At 42.1% G+C, this 21,932-nt stretch overlaps 1 protein-coding gene across 3 annotated transcripts in view; it reads right to left on the bottom strand.

The window, feature by feature from the left end:
- Positions 1 to 21,932, bottom strand: part of rhbdl1 (rhomboid, veinlet-like 1) — a gene marked incomplete at its 5' end in the record, with an annotated part of 36,108 nt that overhangs the window by 12,179 nt on the left and 1,997 nt on the right. For 2 of the 3 annotated variants that reach the window (XM_083933216.1, XM_083933215.1), the window contains 4 exons: positions 6,196 to 6,308; positions 6,448 to 6,596; positions 7,497 to 7,721; positions 16,322 to 16,480. In XM_083933216.1, coding sequence (XP_083789342.1) covers positions 6,196 to 6,308; positions 6,448 to 6,596; positions 7,497 to 7,721; positions 16,322 to 16,480 — 646 coding nt within the window. The remainder of the gene's footprint in view (positions 1 to 6,195; positions 6,309 to 6,447; positions 6,597 to 7,496; positions 7,722 to 16,321; positions 16,481 to 21,932) is intronic. The other variant, XM_083933217.1, reaches the window with a different exon arrangement.

Raw genomic sequence — 21,932 nt, 5'->3', positions numbered from 1 at the left:
TATCATGTGGGTATTTCATATAGAGATTTACCAGAAAAATGTGCTATATCGTGATATATATTGTAATCGAGATATGAAATGACCTACATCGGGATAGAAGATTTTGGCCATATCTCCCAGCCTTACTGTTTGTGTAACCTGTGTGTCGTAGAGTATATTTATTTTATGCAAATCAGTATAACTTTGAATAGGATTCCTATAATATCATGCATCTTTATCATACAGATGAATCAACAAGGACCAGTGAATAGCATCTATAAAGCCGACCTGATACCGATATGAACTGGAACTCTAACACCCAACATCAAATATCAGCAAGAAAAATGGATGATGGACAATCAATCTTGGCCACGCACCAAGACTCTCTAGTCACTGGCAGCAGATAAAATCATGTTTACCCTGCCTAAATATGTGCAGTTCGCTTCTGAAATGCATCAATCAGTTATATAAAGAGAACATGGGAATGGTAGTGTAACACAGGCAAAAATAAGCCTGAAGACTTCCTGTCATTTAGAGAATGAATAAGCTCTTTTTAACCTGAGAGGATGCGGAGACAATCATCTGGATAAATTAGGCGCCACGTTACTGTGGATATCATGCGGACTCTGTCGCCGTCCTCCTGATATCAGAACATTATTAATCAACTGCTGAAGGATTACACTTTACTTGGCATGGAGCTTTTCAGTAATGACAACATCAGCCAGCTTGTAACAATGAGGTTATACTGACATGCAGCCATTTATCACATTTCCATTACAATTTTCAAACAGGCCACAAACGACATCAGGCCACCTCAGGTCTCTTCCTCCTCCCAACTGAGGACAACAATATGCAGTGTGAGCGGAGTGCTTTCTAACACTTTATTACAGTAAACAGTATATTCTGATAACAGGCTTCTGAACACAAGGAGGAGAAAAATCCTACTGCATAATACAAACCACATGGGCTGCATAGGTCGGCGAGCCAGTCCACGGGCTCTTAAGGTGCTCAGTGACACACGGTGAAACCTCTCAGGGTTAAAGGTCAGCTGCTCAGATGCATATTTTTTAAAAACTTTATTCATCTAGTGACAGTAGTGGAAAAAGTATTCAAATCATTTACAAAGGTAGTATGGAAGCATTTACAATGCAGCTAAAACGCTGAATGATCTGATAATTGATTGATATGGGTTCTGGACTTTTTGGTTGAGCTAAATGAGATATGTGAAGACCTCTCTTTGGGCTATGAGAAGGTGTAATGGCTTCCCCCCCCACTATTTTTAGACATTTCATTGACATAAACAATTTATCGATAATGAAAATAATCATTTGGTACAACCCCCAAGTATTTAGAGTACCAAAAGACTCATTGTGCATAATGGCCTGTGTAAGTGTTTGATTATTATAGAATTATTTTCATTATGAATTATTAAATCATTTGTGTATCCACCCTGTGATTCGGGTCTGCTCCAGAATGTAATGGATTCCTACCAGGCCTACTCTACACCCGTCCACCAATTTTGATGAAAGACAGGCCAGAAGTTTTTAACATAAACCTACTCATAAACAAACAAACACACAAACAAACAAACAAACAAACTGAGCGGAAAAACGCAGAGCAGTGGTGGTTATAATCAGGCATGTTAACCAGGGAGTGATGAAGTGTCTTTCTATAAAAAGGAAGTGTTATTTCATGGCACTTTTATTATCATCTTTGTTTTTCTATTTATCATCTGTATATTTGTTTTAAACATTAGCATATGTATTTTATTGCATTTTATGTTTTTTTTTTATTGCAGTATGTATGTATTTGTGTTTATAAAAGCCCATCTGGGGACAAGCATTGCAAATTAAATGCTATGATTTGTGACATTGTTCTGCTCGGTGAATATTCTGTGCGTATGTTTATAAACCAACTTAAATTCAATTAAGATCTTTTTGTTTTTTCTGCAAGAGCAGCAGAAAAGAGAGTAGGGTGACATGCAACACCCAATATGCAGCACACATGACACACACTAACACTATTTCAGCCAAAATCTGATGATTCAAAGTAAGAGTTTCACCTCAGATCTTCCCCGCCTGTCAAAGTCAATTCTGTAATGTCCAATGTGGCAAAACACAGAGGAGAAAAAACCCCAGTATAATATGTCAACACTTAAACCTCATTAACACACTGATATCCGAGTTGAGCGGGACATGGTGAGAGACAGCTTCCTCTTATGAGAGGCTACGGGAGGATTAGGATCGTCTCAAATGTGAGGTGTTAGAGGAGCTAGACAGCCCGGGGCTCACACAGGGCTTCGAGGAAAAAACATGGTGTTTTGGCACCTGTTGATGTCCTGAAGCTGAGGAAGCTGAACGAGCTGTTGGCAGTGGATGAAAAAGGGAATCTCTGCTTTTCTTTAACCTTTTGCACTCAAGACCTCCCTAGTCTCAAGATTTTCTAGTCATAAATTTGTAGTAAACATTGTGTTTGGGTTAGGCGTGTATTCAAATGTGGAAAGTTTAGAGTATATGGACTTTAAACAATATGATGGAAGTATACGAGGGCAATTCTCATGCTCTATTATGTCTCATATGTGTTGCCGTTTTTGGGTTGACACCATTTGTCACACAGATTTGGTGCTAGTTTAACCATCTTTTTACCACTTTGTTTTAAGTAACTAGTTTTAAAACTGATCCTGCTCTCGCCTCTGAAAGTCAGTAATGTTGGAAGAGGACATAGCTGAGTGGATTTTTAGGGGTTTGTGGAGATGAAATGAGCATGACTCAACATTTAACATTCATCTCATCTGAAATTGTGACCGTTCTTGTTTCCAAACATGACATTCAAGTGGAACTCGACATCTGCTGTTAGTGCAGCGGAGCACAGTGAGAGAGGACAAGAGTCTGAATGGCGCCGTCAGGAAATAATTACAGACTTGTTCCTTTTGTCAGCTCACATCCAAGGACAGAATGTGCAACGTCATATTTCCTTTTCAGAGGGTGCACTACAATACAGGATCAGTGCATTATCCAAGGTTTACAGATGCGTATATACACAGATTCAAACCTTGCACTTTTAAAAACTCATTTATCTTCTTTTTTTTATTTATTTGAACTTCTTTATACTTTCACAGTTTTTATTTATTTATTTAATGCACCTTCAAAAAGAAAAATCATTCTTTTTGGCTCTGAAAGCAAGCCCCGCGGTGCAGGAACTCTTGCAGTGTGTTGAGGCACACACAAAAAGGCACAATACCTGCAGCATGTTGCTCCATAAAATGCACCCACTGAGTGCAGCTACAACCTGAAAGCTCTGCTGCCCTACAAAAATAAAATAAAATAAATAACAAGTAGCATGCATGCGAAAAGCTGATAGCAACAGCAAACATGATTGAACTCATGAGCTACAATAAGACTGCATGGATATAAACATGAGACAGCCACGGGCAACAAAATGGGGAAGGAGGAAAAAAAGGAAAGAATTTCATTGAGCAGTCTAAAGCACTGGGCAATTTCTAACATCCACAAGCAATTATACGTTTACGAAAAACTGAGGGAAAACCGTGTGTGAGGCAGTGGAACACCAACGTCTGCACACGCACACACGCACGCACACACGCACACACGCACACACACACACACAATTAATAGATCAATGACGACAGCTCGTTCAATACAAAAGAGCTGAGCTTAGATGCTGCAATAGTATCAGTTTTATCAGAACTAGAGAGTTTTTCTTCCCTGAAAGAAGAAAACAGCACAGGCGGCTTTTCTCGACGGAAAAGATGTTTTCTCTCTTTTGAAGAACATTTTTAAATTGTGTCTCCTAAGAGTTTCTCATATCTTTGCAATTTAAAAAATGTTAAACAAGGCTGTTCTGAATAAGTGTCCTCTGTCATTTAAATTCATCTCTAATACAAACACTTATTTCTCAGGCATTCTGCAAAATAACGAAACAAAAACACAACCATATCAGGGATAAAGTGGGAGAACTTCAAAAGGAACATATAAGCTCTACTGTCAAGGTGTCAGTGGGAAAAGCAAACAAAAAAAAGGAAAGAAAGTCTGTTTAATACTTATGCTTCACCTTAAAAGGCGTTAAGTCAGTCTGGTATCACTAAATGGTATCAGTGGCGCCAATACCTTAAGTGATTTTGCGAGTTATCTCCACACATTTTTTTCTTTTCATAAGACATTTCACACAATTTAGTCTCATTGTGACAAGCGTCAAAATCTGTGTAGAGAGGGAGGAGGTCAAGGTAGATGGATGGGTCAAGTGAACACAGGCCGCTGTTTGTGCCCGTGTGAAAAACCTCCCGCTGTGCCGTAAACCTGGTTGGCGGCCTCAGTCTGACCTCTCATCAGGACACAGTTGTGCCGTCTCTCTACTCCCTGTTGAACTGTCATTAACCCCCATTGACTCCTCCAAAACGCACATAAAACACACAAAGAGTCCAGGTGCACTTTGCGACCTGCTTTCCAGTGGAGTACTCCCCGATACATCACTACATTTGTGCCAGCACAGCTCCAATTTCCACTCCATCAACCAGAATCAGAAGGTGAAATTATAATGCCGCATAAAGTCGTTCATCATCTCGTGACCGTGAGGCAGCTCAGCTCTTCCTCGCTGTTTAGGAGGAATTCATTTATCATATTGCGTTGAAAGTTAAATGCAGCAAAATTCCAATTTAATTCAGGACAGTTGCACACTACCACACTACAGTACTACACACAATTAATTTTTGATCACTGCAATGTAACTCAAACATAGAAATTCCACGGAAGGCAGCTCAACCCCCGGCTCTGGGGGTACAAATATCACCACCCCCATCGCCGCTTTCTCCTTCTTTTTGATTAAGGCTGCAGCTTAAATCTCCAAACAGCATCTCAAACTGCACTTAGGCTCATTCCCCAGCGAGAAAACCCTGCATCACTCCCCCACTCGTCCTCCTCTAAATCCCATGCTTGCTTGCTTTCTCTCATCACTGCTAAAATAAATCAAAGCTACAATAATTCATGATATTTAAGAGTGTGTGTATGTGTGTTTGACTTTTACACAGCAAAAGGAGTTTTGAGCAACTTTAGCATCATTTTGTTACTGTAGTGCTGTGCAGAGAGAGGACAGGCAAAGAGAAATAAAGACTGTGGATTTTTGGGTGCATACAATAGAAAGGCTAAAAATCACATTACAGAAAAAGAATGGTTACAAGTCAATATGAATTAGGTTGTTGCTCTAGACAGTGATCAAATAAGGGTTAGCAAGAGATTTGCGAGATCCAAGTCAGAAATTGTTCTCAGTGAAGATGAAAGAGAGCAGAGGTCCATGCAGCAGTGTTGATATGACTTCTGAAAAATACGTATTAACAGCAAAAAACTGCAGCGAGAAACCACATTCAGCAATCAGTGCGGATTTAAACATTTCCAATCTCAGAACTGGCTGGGAGGAGTATGAAAGTTAATGAGGTTTCTTGTCAACAAAGACTTGAGTGCCGTAGCCTGACCTCTGGGCACCGCAAGCCACTCTGCCAATTCGGTTTGGCAACTTTTTTTTCTTCAAAGGCCTGGGCCACCAGCTGGATCAGGTTTATTATCAAAACTATCAAACAGGCCACTCATGGGCCCCAGCTTAACGACAAGATGCAAACAAATTCAGCCTCAGCGGAGGTGCGTTCCATGCTAAAAGTAACTGCTGGTCAAAGCAAATACACAGTGCAATACAAGACCTTTAAGTTGATAAATGATGAAGCTACCACGAAAACAAAAACCATAGCATGTTTCGGAGTAGTAGACTGTACAAACAGTAATGAAACAAGAAACAAGCTAGGTCAGCACAGATATACTAAACATAGTTAAGTTTATATATCTAAGCTATGTGCTACATCACTGCATAGTTTACAACAGTTAACCAACGCAACAAACACTCACTTTTCAGCTAAAAATGACACTGTGAGTATCTGCTACATAGTGAGTTGAGTTAAGATGAAGTCCTATGACATACAGTATATTAACAAATATAAAATATGAAGTTCTCATCACACTTTAGGCTATGTGGCTGGGTAGATTTGAACTTTAAACAACTTCAAATGGATTTCTTTGTTTTTTTTTAATGAAATGTCAAAGACAATTCTTGTGGCACCCTTGGCCCTGTCTTTAGGCACCCCAACGGTGAAGCGGCACCCACTTTAGGAACCAATATTTACACAATAACAGGCTTATTTTAAAAGACACTCACCGGCAAGCACTCCTGCCATGTAAAGTAGACTTATTCGTAAGATGCCGTGGACCATCTCCAAAGGAACGCCAATCATCAGCTGCAGTAAAGCGTTGAACCCCAGCTGTTCCAAACTAAGGAGAGTGCACAGAACAGGAGGGCATCATTCAAGACATCTGCTTCCCCCTACAGCTGCATATCATCCGCAATAACGAAACCAAATGTAAACTGTCACCAGTACAGCAAACATCAATGTGAGGTAAGTGGACGTACCCAACGTGCATGAACATATAGCTGAAGAAGCGCCACACTTGTGCACGGTGGCCAGGATGGTAGACCAGGGGGCTCTTCATGAAGTCTGGCTGATAGGTCTGCAGCACCCACTTGTTTAGCATGATGCCATAGCACATGAAGACGATAATCTGCAACAGACACGGAAATTACACCGAATTATCAGTTCTTGCTGACATACCCATTACATGCCGTCTCTGCAGACTGCGCGTACAAAGGTGCAAAACAAAACCCATTGTGCTTTATGAAAGACGCATGGCATTTTCTTCATTTTCTGTATTCCTCAGCTGATGCTTAATAGACTTGTGGAGACAATTACTGCCCGCAGAAAAAAAAGGCACATCTGGTTCAATTCCATTAATTGTTTTTCATAGAATAATGATTCATTGTCTATGTGAATTAAAACGAATGTGAACCGTTGTTATCACCTCCTCATTGTCATTACAGCCCATTCAATGTCATTTCGAGGCATTATTAGAGCACTTTTCTCTCCTGTGAATTATGATGATTTCAGAGGAAATGATGGAGTTTTATGAAGAAGCGGCAGGTTATTTTCGCCACTTAATCCTCAACATTTTAACTGTGGTCCGTGAGGGCTTCTGTGTTAGCGGTTCTCTTTTTTGTCCAGATGAACATAATAGGTCATTTAAAGCCACTGTGGTGGCCAGGGTGTTTACTGACCTGGTTTCTAAGTTCCAAAATCAGTGTCTGAAAAAAATATTTAAAAAAATATATATCCCTGCATATAGGCTGACTGGGGGTTTCAGCTTGGAGGAATGGCATTAAATGCAACCACTAAGCCCGTGAGTCCCAAATGGGTTAAAAGCTCATATAGAGCTCACAGTAAAGGCGTGTGGTCAAAGGCAGAAAATCTTTTCTGTGGGTCTGAAGCAAACGACTGTGCCAACAGAAGAGTCTAAAGTCAGGGTTGTGGGTTAGTGCCACACACTCAAGTAAAATATGGGCTGCATCAGTAGAAGGGTCTATATTCAGTTCAGTGTCGGACGATGATGCCACTTCCTGAATCTCACCTGTACGATGGTGACGATGGCGATGAAGACGGGTGGGGGACACAGGCGGTTCTGGTGGAAGTACCAGCGTCGGTCCGTCTCGCAGGGCAGGATCTCGTAGGCCACGTAGCGGACAAAACGTTTGTACAGACCCAGCCCCGTCTCGTCCAACAGGATCTCCCTTTGCAGCGTTCGGCGGCCATTGGCAATGGCGCGTCGGAAACTGCTGGAGCGCTTACTGCTCATCTGAGAAAAAGGTGAAAAATCATTCATGTATTATTCTAAAGAGTTCAGTGCAATATCATGTGGGCAAGTGCTAGGTTTTTAAAGAAACTCAGAGGAATGAAGAACATTGTATTCCAAATTACACTGATGCTCCTCATGCTCATTTTCAGGTTCACATTACTTTTTCTGATTTTATCTGTCTAAATATATCTGTATTCACCTGAAACACTTTTTAGCAGCTGTCCCAAAAAAGCCTTGTTTGCTCTGATTGGTCAGCCTTTTTGGAACTTCCACATCTGAGCTCTGCAACAGTCCTGTAGCAGTACTTTCTACCTATATATAGTATAGTACATGTGTAATTAACCTCCCTACCACCACCTCTAAAGCTCAGTCACTAACATGTTAAATCTCATTTAACTTCCTGAAGTCTTGACATTACTGTCAGGTTGTGGTTGAGGTTGGCAGGCAATTACTGATAGGCCAAGAAATTGTGACAATTGTTGTAATTGGCATATAATAACCATAAAATCACATTTTAATGATATGATTCATGTACAGATTACCAAACAAGATAAAATGAGATAATTAGTGAGCTTTTGAGGTGTTGGTGGGAGGCTTTGTTCCCTTTGGAAAGAGTCGGATTGTTTTCCGGTCTGTAGCCTTATATGTAACATACTAGCGTTTAATTAAACTTGCCATCTATCTCCCAGCAAGAGAGCAAATAAGTGCACTGAAATCTTTAAGAATAGATTAGAAACATTTTTTCAGCTGTCGAGTTTATTGTGACTTTAAGGAATCAGCAGAAAGCTCATTCCCTTTGTTTGTTTTTGCAACTTGATGACTTCATGTCTTTTTGGCAATAAAAATGTCTTAAGTTGTTTATGAGCATTACTGTCAGCAGCTGGAGGAGGACACCTTACCAGGATGAACAGATCTCATCAGCACCTGCTGCTGAATCTTTCAATTTAAATCTAATTTCTTCACGCTAAGTGGATCAAACATCAGTAAAGAAGGACATCGTCTTTTCATATAAACTGAGGAATGCTCATCAGTGGGACTAATCAGCCAAAATGACATGATGACTTATGTAAGTTCTACATTTATAATCAAATAGTCAGGGGAAAAACATAATACTCTTTTTTTATAGAGCTTTTTCTGTTGTTGACATTGTTCAGAGGCTTCAATGAACAATGAAGTTTCTATTTTACTATTCATGCTAAATAGTCTTTTGCACTTCTTGTACATTGCTGCATGTTTCAAATTACCCGTTATTTGCTTTTGAATGTTTTGAGTAATGGAAAGCACTTATTCGGAACAAAAAGTAGCTAAAATGGCTGAGAACAGTTTCATTCACACAAAATGGTTCATCAGCACAGAGATAAAAGATCGATGCCAGTACTGAAATCATTATGCAGATGTTTGGTACAAATACTGTCTATACGTCAGTCGACTGCTTTCAAATTCATTACAGTAAAAATCTTGAGTTGACAATAATCAGTGCAGAATGTAGGACATAAAAACAATACATAGTGCTTAATAAATCTGCAATGTGTGAATTTTATTCAACTGCCATTAGAAATAAAATGTTTCTCATATATCTGAGCAGCGTTTAAATTATTAATATCAAAGCCATGTTACATGTATAAACTAGGTTAAAATATTAATATCAAAGCCATGTTACGTGTATAAACTAGGGATCACAGAGAGATGACAGAACTGCAGTTGAATATTCATGGCAGATAAAAAACAATGTAAATAATATATGGATGTTTTTTGATTTAGACAGAATGTAAGCGGCATGGTATAATATATGGATGTTTTTTGATTTAGACAGAATGTAAGCGGCATGGTTGATTATAACTCAGACATCATAATGAATGGGCTGTTTAAGTGATTTTGCCCTTGAAAGGCAAATCTTTGTTAAGAAGAACTATTGCAGAGAGAAAGACAGAAAGTGTGAGTGTGTTTGTGTGTCTCATGTTATCACAGACTCCAGGTCTGTTTAGCGAGCAGGAGCTCAACAGCAGCCTGCAGGCCAGCGAGGCCAACTCTTGAGAAGTTCTTTAATAGAGGCTTAGGGTGAAAACTATCTTAATGCCACTATTTTGACAGCCGAGGCAGAGAACTGTCTGGATAACAGCACAGAGAGTTCTTTTTTGCCAGGGTTGCAACTGGAAATACTGTCTGACCAGCTGCCTGCAGCAGGGATCCATTACAGTAAATGTCTGCATCACCTTAGAGAAAAGAAGTGCACGTGCTTCACAGGTAAGATTTAGTTAATACTCAGTGGCTGGAGTCTCCGTTATAGCTAATAATGTTAGGAATGGCAATCAAGAACCGGTTCCAGGTGAGAACCGGTTACAAACCGGAATCGGAATTGGATGCCACTGAACTTAACAAATACTTTAATCAATGCTGGCATGTTTTCCTCACAATCATTGCAAAACAATGACATCAAACTCATACGCTGCTGGAAACTTGCAACAGGAAAGAGGCATGGTGGAGAGCAGGAAACGGTCCAAAGAATTGCTTCATTTCACAAAGACAAATGACAAAAGTGCAGCTTGCAGTGTCTGTAAAATGATAATTACGCACGCCAAACTGAGCAGCGCGTCTGTTACCAAGGGTAAATAGCCTGTAATAATAACATTAGCTCCATGCTGTGTTCAGACTCATCAGTTTTAGATGCTGAAAACTTGTACAGGCCAACTTTATCAGGAACCAAAATACAAATCAATAAAGGATCGTACCGATAAGCAAAATCTAAAATGGCATTGCATCAATAAAATCTATAATGAGAATTCCCTTCCCTAAATATGATGTGACTCTTTATGAAAATGTGTTTCCAGGAAAATCAATAAAGGAGGAGAAAGAGTGCAGCTGCTACTCTAAACAGTATCTGCAACAGCAGACCTTTGGTATAGGCTTCTAATAATAGTAACCTGAGACACTGTGGCAGCTTCATATGAAGTGTAATGAAACCTCCAGGGGGGGCCCGTAGGAAGTACAACCTGCCATTAAAGCACACCATTCTCAATTCATTAGCCAGGTCCTGCAGCTTGTCGACTCAATATATGTAGCTACAGCAGGGGGCAGAGTGAAATAAATTGTGGGTCAGTATCTATAAAAGCTAATGAGCTAAATATACTAGAGGACAAAGACTGCAAATACATGAGCAAATAAAGAAATCATTAACAGATTGCTCAACAAATGGACTCAAATGGACTTTTTTTCTTCCTTTTTTAAGAAATCACCCAGGAGAAACAGTGGAAAAGTGCTAATCCCTTTTGGAAGTCAGCAGAGCAAGAAGTGGTAACTACCATTACTGTGGGTAATTATGACACTGGCGGTTGTACACTACTGTGAGGGTGTGAGAGGGGGCCTGTTGCATAGTGATAACCAGAACGATGTCGAGCTGGGCTGCTGGCTCTCCCACAAATAGAGGGATGCATATTTAGTATGGAAATCCGGTCTGGAAAATGCAATTATACTATACTGGAGGCAGGGAGTGAAAGCAGAAGGGCGGAGAGGGGGGAAATTAAGAAGGCAAGATGAGATGCCTGCCTGGGTGAGCTCTGTTCTCAGATTCTGCATGCCACCAATGGACAGTGAAGGTGAGACGTCTCCTTTCTCATTCTAAATATCTTTGTTTAAATTCACAATGAGCAGAGAGAAGTGTGTTTATATGAAGAAAATAGGTGAACTTGAGAGAGGTAAAGGGATGTAAATAGAATTGTGTTTTCCTCCTATGTTGGCTTCTTTCTTCTCCAAATAAAGTCTCTGTTTCTTTGTTTGGCTCCGTGACAACACCTGCCGCCTCTCTCCAACTTGTCCTCTTCTGCATTCATACCGCCCCCGTGAAACTGTATTCCCAGGAGACACGGCTAGGCGCAGCTATCACTCTGACACACGGGACAGCCGCCTCTAAAGTGAGCATTAGAAGCCTTTTTTGAAGTGACGACAGGACGTGAGACGGCGAACATGAAAATAAGGCACACATGAACAGCCGAATCATGAGATAACAGCCACGCACTGAGAGGAGTGACAGAGAGCAGAGGTGCTCTGAAAATCACGTCATCAAATAAAACAGTGGAGGGGGAAAAACCTCTGACTTGTGAACCGTTAATGGTGGAAGTTTCCTGACGAGGCAATGTCTGCCAAGGAATAATTGATGCTGAGGCAAAGAGCACAAAGATAAAGATAGTATTCCCCTTTAGGGACGGTTGAATGGGCCAAACTGACAGCAGTGTGTGTGTTTGTGTGTGTGTGTGTGTGTGTGTGTGTGTGTGTGTGTGTGTGTGTGTCAAACAGCAAGAGTCTGTCCTCCTCCTCTTGGTAGCTGCATGTTGCCTACTGTACATGCTGCTCTCAGCTTTAGTCAATTGTCCTTGATGGATTAATTAGCCACACCACATGGTCAATACCTCACAGCTCAATACTAATTAGTAATAACAATAAAGTGGTTTAAATACCATTCAGGTGTCTGTACTGCAAATACAAAAAAAATCCATAAATTATTCTGAATTTGTTCCGTTCACAGTGACAGCCATCTTTCAGTCACATTTGTTGACACACACGATAAATCCTTTATCGAAACTAGAATATTAGAAGGCGGCTGCAATTAACCAAGCTTACATATTGATTTACCACCACCAGACTGTGTCACTATGCCAGCTTACTATCTAATTTGTGAGTCATTCAGAAAACCAAAAAAAAAAACGCCCTCTCTTCTCTTGCGCACTCACAGCAGAATCTAAATCACTGCGGATATCAGCCTCGCGGATTTCACCCTGACCCACATACTCTTTCTTACCCAAATCCTTTTAAAATGAGAGTCCACCTTTTTCACCCCTGCAGCAGTTTGCAGCCTTCATGGTTTAATAATTGCTGTGCTAAAACTTGGAGGGAAGAAAAACAACAAACCTTCACTCCAGGACACTTAAGCAAAGTGCATCATTTTTAGCCAGCAATCCGTCTGAAATAGAAAACCTTGACTGGAGTCTGGTTTGGGATGTGATGCTGATGGGTAGCATCTGTGTCCCTGGAGACAGATGCACTGTGGGCACTCAATGTGACTTCAAATGACTTGAAAATACTGTATATAAGCTACAGAGTACCTCTTGCCTGGTACTGTAACTGAAGTTCCTTTCTGCTCTCTGGAAGTGCCCTCTCTTACAATACTGCTTCAAATGTGACAAAACACTTTTGGTTAAAGGGGACACATGCTCATTTTTCAGGTTCATACTTGCATTTTGGGTTTCTACTAGAACGTACTGTCACAGTATTTATATAGAGCCTTGACCTGCTTTAAAAAAAAAAAAAAAAGACTTCTCACTGTCACTAAATCTCACTGTTTACAATAAAGGACTTCAAAGTAAATACTTTAATTTTAACAAAAAAAAAACATGTTACTTGATCTAACTATAACTATACTGAATGAACAGAAAATGTAAGTGTCTCCAAACGCTCCAACCTGAACAAAGAGCCATAATCTCTAAAATACCTCTCTGCCCGTGTAATTAACCACGGCAGACATTTTGGTTTCCTTCGAATATTAGTCAAATTACCCCCTGAAGGAAAATAATGATACACTTCTTCAGTTACACGGCTTGTATGTGATAGCATCGGAGGACTCTCTTTAAAGAAATCGATACGTGCAGCTACACACATACTGTAGGAATACATCCAACTTCAGGTTTACCCTCAGTTCATTAGCAGATGATCATCTACCGCAGAATCATCCCCACCATGTGTGAACTTTGCCACCTCTGGTGTTTCTCAGTCTCTGCATTGATGAAATCTGTGTGTAATCATGCTTAAAGCTCTCACTGTAAATTTGTGCCTGTGGTCTGGCTTCTTGGGAATTTTTTGGGGTGATGTGGATTAGTAGTCAGACCTATAGTCTTTGTGAGTGCATATGTATGAGGAAGCGTGTGTTAGTCTGTGTGTCTGTGTATGTGTATGTGTGTGTGTGTGTGTGTGTGTGTGTGTGTGTGTGTGTGTGTGTGTGTGTGTGTGTGTGTGTGTGTGTGTGTGTGTGTGTGTGTGTGTGTGTGTGCGCGCATGTGTGTGTATGTGTGAGAGAGAGAGAGAGATAGAGTGTTTAGTTCCCCAAGAGAGGTTTTAGCAGAGTGTTACTTATTCACCCCTCTGGCTGAACTGATGGGGTTGTCTGGCTAAGATTGCCCTGCATGAAAGATGGGTTGAACATGAACGTCTTGTACTTACACGCGCACACGCACAACAGAGAAGTCATTGCCCAACGGACCGATTCAAACACATTTACACCCACTGAGGTCGAGAGAAGCAGCGTGGATTCACAGCTGCACTGAGTGAATGTAGAACAACTCGGAAAAATGTTGAACACACAAGAAACAACTGAGATAAATTGCAGAAGCTTGTGGGCTGAAAGCATTGAAAAGGAATAGAATGGACACACACACACACACACACACACACACACACACACACACACACACACACACACACACACACACACACACACACACACACACACACACACACACACACACACACACACACACACACACACACACACACACACACACACACACACACACACACACACACACACACACACACACACACACACACACACACACACACACTCTCTCTCTCTCTCTCTCTCTCTCTCTCTAGCCATGTCCATTTTAATAGCGTAGGAATGCTCAACCTTCCATCAAGGCCAGACCACAAATCAATACAGAGACCGCATGATATAATGGTACCACTGAACTTCCAAATCAAAACATGACTGTCATCTGTCACACTGTGAAGCGCTACTTATAAATCAACCTGAGACACACAGATGTCAATAGAGATAGATAGATAGACCTAGGAGAGAGAGAGAGAGAGACAGAGAGAGAGAGAGAGAGTGAGAGAGAGAGAGAGGGGAAGGGCAGAGTCGGACAAAAAGCAGGGAATTCAGGCTCGAGAGAGACTTAGGTAAAAATGATACAGGTCAGAGAGCAGCAGAGAGAAAGAAGGCTCGGGGTATTTGTTGATGACCTGGTTGTAAATGTCATGCTGCATGCGGCACTTTGCGAGCAGCAGCCTGGAGCTCTTGCCAGAGAACCTGCGGAGTTCATGCATCTCGTGCTGCGCAACAGGAGGCCGGATTCCCGTCAATAACCTCTAAATTAGTCAGCAAATCTGTACTGGCAGTGCTCATGTGTATGAATGAGAGTCTGTCTGCGTTTGAGACAGTGTGTGTATATTAGGGAGAAGGGAGTATAAGAGGGGAGTAGTGAGACAGACTGAGAGGAAGTGGGTGGCTGCATTAATTAATAATGAAAATGCTTGAAAGCGTTTGTATATATGCAAATCGTATGCATACACAGAACGTGTGGGTATGGCTCGTGTGCACATCAGACAAATCTTTAAAATCAGACGTGCCGGTCGATAGCTGTGTGGTCGAATGCTGGGCATTCTCAAATTACTTCAGATTACTTCCCCCCTACTACCTATGCCGGGCTAATCGAAGGCAATTTGCATTTGGCTGATGGGCAATTTTAAAAGTGTCTCCCTGATGCTTTCGAAGGCGAGGGAGGGAGGGAGCCTAACATATGCTCAAAAGTTTAGAATGAAAGAGAAGGAAATTATGGAAATGAGATCTGAGGGTTCAAGGAGGTAGGTTCAAAAAAAGAAGGGGGGTAATATTACATCGACTTGAGGAAGGAGTGAAGATGAGAATGCACTTTGAGATGGATGGAAAACAACAACAACACTTCCCAGGAAGATAGCTGTACACTTCCAAGAGAGGCTGCACTGTGGGAGCAGCACCTGAACACTGATTCTTTTGGAGTGGCACAGACTTCAGAAATGGGACCTCCTCCAAATTGAATGGCCTCATGTGGCCTTCATTACAAGCCGATGGGTTGCGAAACACAAGGGGCAGAGAAAGAGATAAGAAAAAAAAGGCAGATAGAGAGAGAAAGCCAGAGAGGGGTAAATGAAAAGTCAAATGAAAAATATGCCAGGATTAGCATTGAATTAATCTCGGCGCTGCTTACACCCGTGCAGTGCAGGGAGCAGAAGGCAGGTGCTCATCTGCGTACATGGATCAGCCTTTCACATATACAGCTCTGCCTGATGTTTTAATAAACCATTGTTAACACAAATAGGTGAAGAGGTGGCGTTATGAAGGAAAAGAAGAGGCAAAAACTGTAATCAAGTAAATATAATAGCAGGCAGATTGTTCTCACATCAGTAAATAAAACATACACTTGCAGAGTATCAGTCATGTTGCTGTTAAGCTATTTAATATATGAATGGGGTTCGAATATCAGTTATGATAAATAAAACTTGTCAGCTTAGTGTGGGTGTTTTCTAGTACTTGCTGTTCACTGCTTTTGAGGTTAAGTGCCTGGATTTACAGACACATTATCTGGAAAGATTGATCCTCCTTGTGCAGGACAACGACCTGAATGCTCGAGTCAATTTTCGCCACTGCAGAGCTTGCTGGACTCTGTCTGAATCAATCCTGTAACCTTCCTGAAATCCGACAGAAATGTGGGTGCGTGTGTGGAAATTTATGTCTGTGCTGCGGGACATGAAATGCCTCATTACAATCTGTGTCTGAGTTCGGGTTTCCTACTCACCAGCTCGATGAGCTCTTGGTAGCACACCTGTCCTTCTTCATTGCTCTGGACCAGGGCTAACAGCATGTCCAGTTTGGACGGGTCCAGCTGCAGCTCATGGTGCTCCACTAAACTGGTGAAGTTCTCCACTGCGATGAAACCGGTGTTGTCTGGGTCCAGCTGGAAAAAACAACAGCCCGCTTTCAGACCAATGGGGTAAAAGAACTGCACTGCTGATGACACACGTATTGAAGATGCAGTTTCAGTTAATAATAAGCAGCGCTGCAGAGATGTCAGTTTTCCCTGAGGGGATAATGCATCAGTACATAGACAGCACAGACATACACACAGACACAATAGATACTCACAAAGACAAACCAGAGCTACAGTGCTGAAGCCATAAGCTAAGACAGTGACACCAGTATTAATGAAGCTGCGTTGCCTCTTTGATGCCTTTGAAAGAATTAAACCTGCCTAAAGAGGAGGCCCCATTGAGCCTCATCAAAGGAGCAGGTCTGCTGTTGTTGTTGGGAGCAGCAAGAGAAGACATGCGGGCATGAGATTCTGATAGACAGTGACCTGCACATTTCTCAGTCTTTGTTTCTGAGTGGATTCTTCTCTGCGAGTCCGACCTTGGTCGCAGTTGCAGCAGTGTGTTTCCTTTTAATCACTACTCACTCACTGAGACCCGCAGCCCCATGGGTTATTACCGCTGATGTCTGTATGCCAGTACTACTTCTCGTAAGTGGGAGAGTGTCATAAAAATGCCTGAGTGTAGTCTAAAATAGCACCCGCTTAAAAACGGCTTGTAAAGTAGAGGGTGTGTATCTGCGTTCTGTTTGTGTAATGTGTTTTTTTGGGCGGCTTCATTACTAGTTGGATTTTCTTCTCTCACCTCCTCTTAAATGCATTCAATCGCTCTGCAACGGAGCGTTAATTTCTCATGCCAACTCTCCTTAGTACATCTGATTGTGTTTGTGAAAATGGGCCCGAGGGCGAACTGGAGAAGTACAAAGAGACCACACGGGAAGAGCCCTTACCGCTTCTCATTTTACTGTTTCCTTAATGCTAACACAGCCTCATTAGGTTTTCAGATAGCAAACCAACAGCCTTCCCTTTGCCCCAGGGAGGAGTGAGCTTTCAGATGTTGCGTCAGTGTGGAATCAGTCGTGCTGGATCATCGTTGCCCGTGTCATGAGTCCACGGGACGAATCCTGTCTAGAACACGTTAGTCTCAACCTGGCTTTCCTCTGCATGAGGCGAGCGGCACTAAACCGTGCTGCTCCGTGTCATTCCCTACTGCAGGAGGCTCAATGCTTAAAGCTCTCCTGCTCAACTCAGGAGCTAGAATCTAGAATCCATTGGTGTAAGTGCGTCTGTCTCTTTCTGAACATGTTTACTGTATGTGCTGTGCTTCCCCCTACACTGTTTCCCTTTTTCATTTAATGAGCTTTTTTTCCACTTCTCTGAAACCGTATGTATTTATTCACCTGGGAGACACACTGGAGGCAGGAACTAAAGAGCTAGTTGGATGATGCTTGACAGGGAATGAGCGTTTTCACTCTTCTCATTGATGGAGTGAAGCTATTCTGTTAGTCATGCTTTTTAAATAATACTCTCTGTACGCCAGCATGACAAAAAAGCAAACCAGAAAAAAGGGCTTTTAAAAAGTAAGAATGTGTTGTTGACTCTAGGGGATTTACTGGTTATAATCTTTATGTTATGTACACTGTTTAAGTGAAGTCTGTTTATACATAAGGGACAAAATCCATACAAGACTTAACTATGTCCCTCTTGGTTATTGTCCCTCACGGATCTACTGTAAAATCTCAACATTCAGCTCCTGACAGCCAGCAGTGTCAAGGCCGTCTGCGACGCACATAAAAGCAAAAACATAAACAAAATAAAACCATGACGGGTAAGAAAATGGGCCCAGGTCTATTTTTAGTTAATCTGCTTAACTGTACGTTTCATGGACATTTGTTAAAACACATCCCTGTTCTTCCCTTGCAGCTCGCTGGGCAAAATGGTGCAGATATGGCCAGCATTAATCATGTGTTGGGCGCCAAGATGATGTGGGGGGAAAGCACAAAAAAGACAGCAGACGAGGGTAGAGGTGGAAAATGAGAAAAGAGGGGTGTGGGTGAGTTGTCGGTTGATGAAATCAAAGAAATAAAAAAATGATGACGTTAAAAAGAACAGTAGGAGGAAGAGAAGGTATAAAAAGAGCGAGGGGAAGAAGAGAGACAGCCAGAATTGAAACAAAGACGCAGAGAGAATAAAAAAAACGCCTCGCCACTGTCTGTTACCGTGTGCGTCTGCCTTACAGCAGTCTGGCTCTCCTTCTCTTTCCTATAACAGGGCTGTGACACACTCCAGCGCTCTGCATCCACTTGCCACAGAGAGGAGATAGATCAGATTCTAATGTGCTCCTGGCTCAGCCCAGGCTGACGGGGGGGAACAGAGAGCCACACTGGGGATGTCTGATTACTGTCAGCTTCCATATGTCAGCCCATCACCACGCATACAGGAGCAGCAGCAGCGCAGACACAGCGGCACACTCTATATGGTTGTGTACATTTACGCAAACCAAGTGTTGACGCCGAGCTGTCACACTGCACAGATACTATTCCCTTTGCAGTCTGACCTTATTCAGGAAGAACGTCACACAAGGGAGACTGTCTGCTGAGGATACAAGGGGGTGGAGGATTGGTTCTTGTAGCCAATTAGGGTTATCAATTAGCTAGATGAGGTACACCAAGATGAATGAGTTGGCTGGTGACGTGGGAGACCAGGAGAAGAGAGCGTCGGAAGAAGGAGGGAAAAGGCACTGAGAGGGAAGCAGTTATTGAAGCGATCCAACACTGGTGAGGGCGACACTTCGACAAGCTGCATGCATTGCCATGGTTACCAGTCGCCTGTGTGTCATCCCTTGCTCGCACCCGCCACACCCCCAACCCCGACATATTGGCTTTCGAGAGGGAAAGAAAAGACACAAAAGGGACGATGAAAGGAGGGAAGGGTACAGAGCAGAAGGAAAAATAGAATACAGATGGATTGATGGAAGAGACAAAGAGACAAGAATGAGGTGGTAATAAGACGAAATCAAGGTTTACATGTGAAGAGAGGCGTGGCAGAAGATTATGGATGGAAGGTGGAGGTGTTAACGCATAGCGAGAGAGAGAGAGAGAGAGAGAGAGAGAGAGAGAGAGAGAGAGAGAGAGAGAGAGAGAGAGAGAGAGAGAGAGAGAGAGAGAGAGAGAGAGAGAGAGAGAGAGAGGAGAGAGAGAGACCGAACTTAGCATGTCTCAAGAGCGAGTGGGAGGAGATGGACAAGACATGGGATGAAAATGTATACACGAGACCGAGGAGAGTGAGGAGAAGGGCAAAGAGGAATGGAATGCTGACTGCAGTGGAATGATCTCAGTGTTAACCCCCGGGACCTCTATTACCTCCACCACAGCGACTACGGCTGACCCCAGCCCACGACTGACTTATCAGTCTGTTCCACAGGGGCTCAAGAGTGAACCCTCCAGCCGGGAGCAAACCACAAAACCCAGCTATGATAGACGCATAGCCAGTGGGCTGAACCACAGCCGGCTCTATCTTCCTACCTGCAGAAGAATGACACACAGACACACACACACACACAGCCAATGACAAGGCCCTCTTAGTGTAGCACAAGCAGAGTTGTAGCTAATACTGGGATCACATCAGATGAGGCATAAAGTACAGATGGTAAAGATTCCCATGATTACATTTCGCATGCATTCACAATAACTGTCAACCAACTCAAGATGGCAAACCTTTATCAGGCATTTTCTCTGGTGAAGGTAAACTTGTTAGAGTTGATTCAATGATTAGTTGACTAACAGAAAATTAACTGTTTTGATGAGAAGTTAATCATTTAAGTCATTTTTCAAGAGAGATCTGCCAAAGCTTCTTTTTTTCTTCTATGATCGTAATTTGAATTTTTGGGGATTTTGGAGTTATTGGACAAAACAAGCAATCTGAAGATGTCAACTAGAGCTCCAGGAAACTGTGATGGCCGTGTTTCACTACTTTCTTATACCATATAGACCAAACAATTAATCAAGAGTATAAATTGCCCCAAAATAAGGATTCACTTTGAACTGTGAAGGGGCCCAACTGATTTAAGACTTGCCCCATGGATATATTTAATTTAAATTATTTGGTATGTTATTTATGTAAACAATTAGGCAAATCAACAGTGCAAAAGTTTAACCAACTGGAAAAATATATAAGCTGTAGAACTAACTTTTTTTTTTACAATGCAAGACATTATAATGTCAAAAGTAAAAGATATGTTGAAATATGGTGATTACAACGTCCATGAGGCGGGAATGCAACACCAGAACTGGTATGGTTCTCACTGACTAACCCTGTGGCCCAGAGCCAATACTACTTCTCTGTGAACAAGACTGCTAAGCTTGAACAGGGCTGTGTGTGGCTCTGCAGTGGCATTTACAGGGCAGAGCATATTTGCATGGCATCATATAAAACCCTTTTGATTTCTCTCTGCTGCCCTCAGGACTCAATGGTGTTCACCAGCAACTGGGCCACTGACTCTGTAATTATCACAATGCACGTTCTGCCCTGCTGGTGCCATCATTATGCTCAAATTTGACTACTGTGGCACTGCGATATGATGGCCGTAAGATCCAATCCACTCTTTCCTCAAGTGGAGAGGACTGTAGAATGACACCAGGGGATTTTCCTTGATGCAAACAATCATCTAACTACATTTCCTGGCGTTTAAACACAGCACAAACAGCCAGACGCATTTTCAAATACAGCTCGATGCAAATTAGCATCCAAGAATGATGAAAGAGGACAGTGTCTAAGATCCTTAATCTCTCTTTTTGACATAACTGTGTCAAAATAGTATTCAGAACCCCCAAGTCCTTACGGGAGAGATATAAATAAGCCAGATAAGAACTGAATGACACATAGGGGGATATTTGAGTAGACGAATAATGATAGTACTGTTCTTTACTGCAATGGGTACTGCTGCTGACCATCAAGTTGCCTTATCAGTGGCGCTGCAAGAGTGGGACTATCAGACAAACTGTGTCTGTGTGCGCGTGTGTGCATGCTCTGATCATGAGCACGTGTGAGTCTGCATAGACCAGAAATAGCCTGAGCTCAGCATTGCAACCTCCTGCAGACAAAGACTAATAAAAATCACTCATGTTGCCACTGTTGCTTTCTCCTTTTCTCCCCCTGCAGCATTTTGATGTGGTTCTGCGTGACAAGCCTGCAATATCCCATCTCCTTTACACCTGCAGTGCTTATGTAAACTAAACATGCCCAGTTTCTTTTTGCGGAAAAATATCCTAATTTAGAAACACTCCTGGAAACCCCAAAAGCATTGAAGTTTAGCGCCTTTAACATCTAATGTGTCTTTGACTGAAGAGAATGTTGGGCCAGTGGTAGCTTAAATCTAAATGTTCATATAAAGGGTGTAATGTTACAGGTTTAAAACCCCAGCACAAAAACAAAGCGACAGAGTAATCCTTTCCCTTTATGGCGACACCTATGATGTCCTCAAGCAAGGCACTTGACCTCCACGTGCTCTCTTGGATTTGCTTTGAGGCCGATAGGACACTGT

This window comes from Echiichthys vipera (assembly GCF_963691815.1).
Source record: "Echiichthys vipera genome assembly, chromosome: 18".
Taxonomy (NCBI): Eukaryota; Metazoa; Chordata; class Actinopteri; order Perciformes; family Trachinidae; genus Echiichthys; species Echiichthys vipera.
Note: the sequence above shows the minus strand (reverse complement) of the source record. Positions and strands in the feature narration are given on the sequence as shown.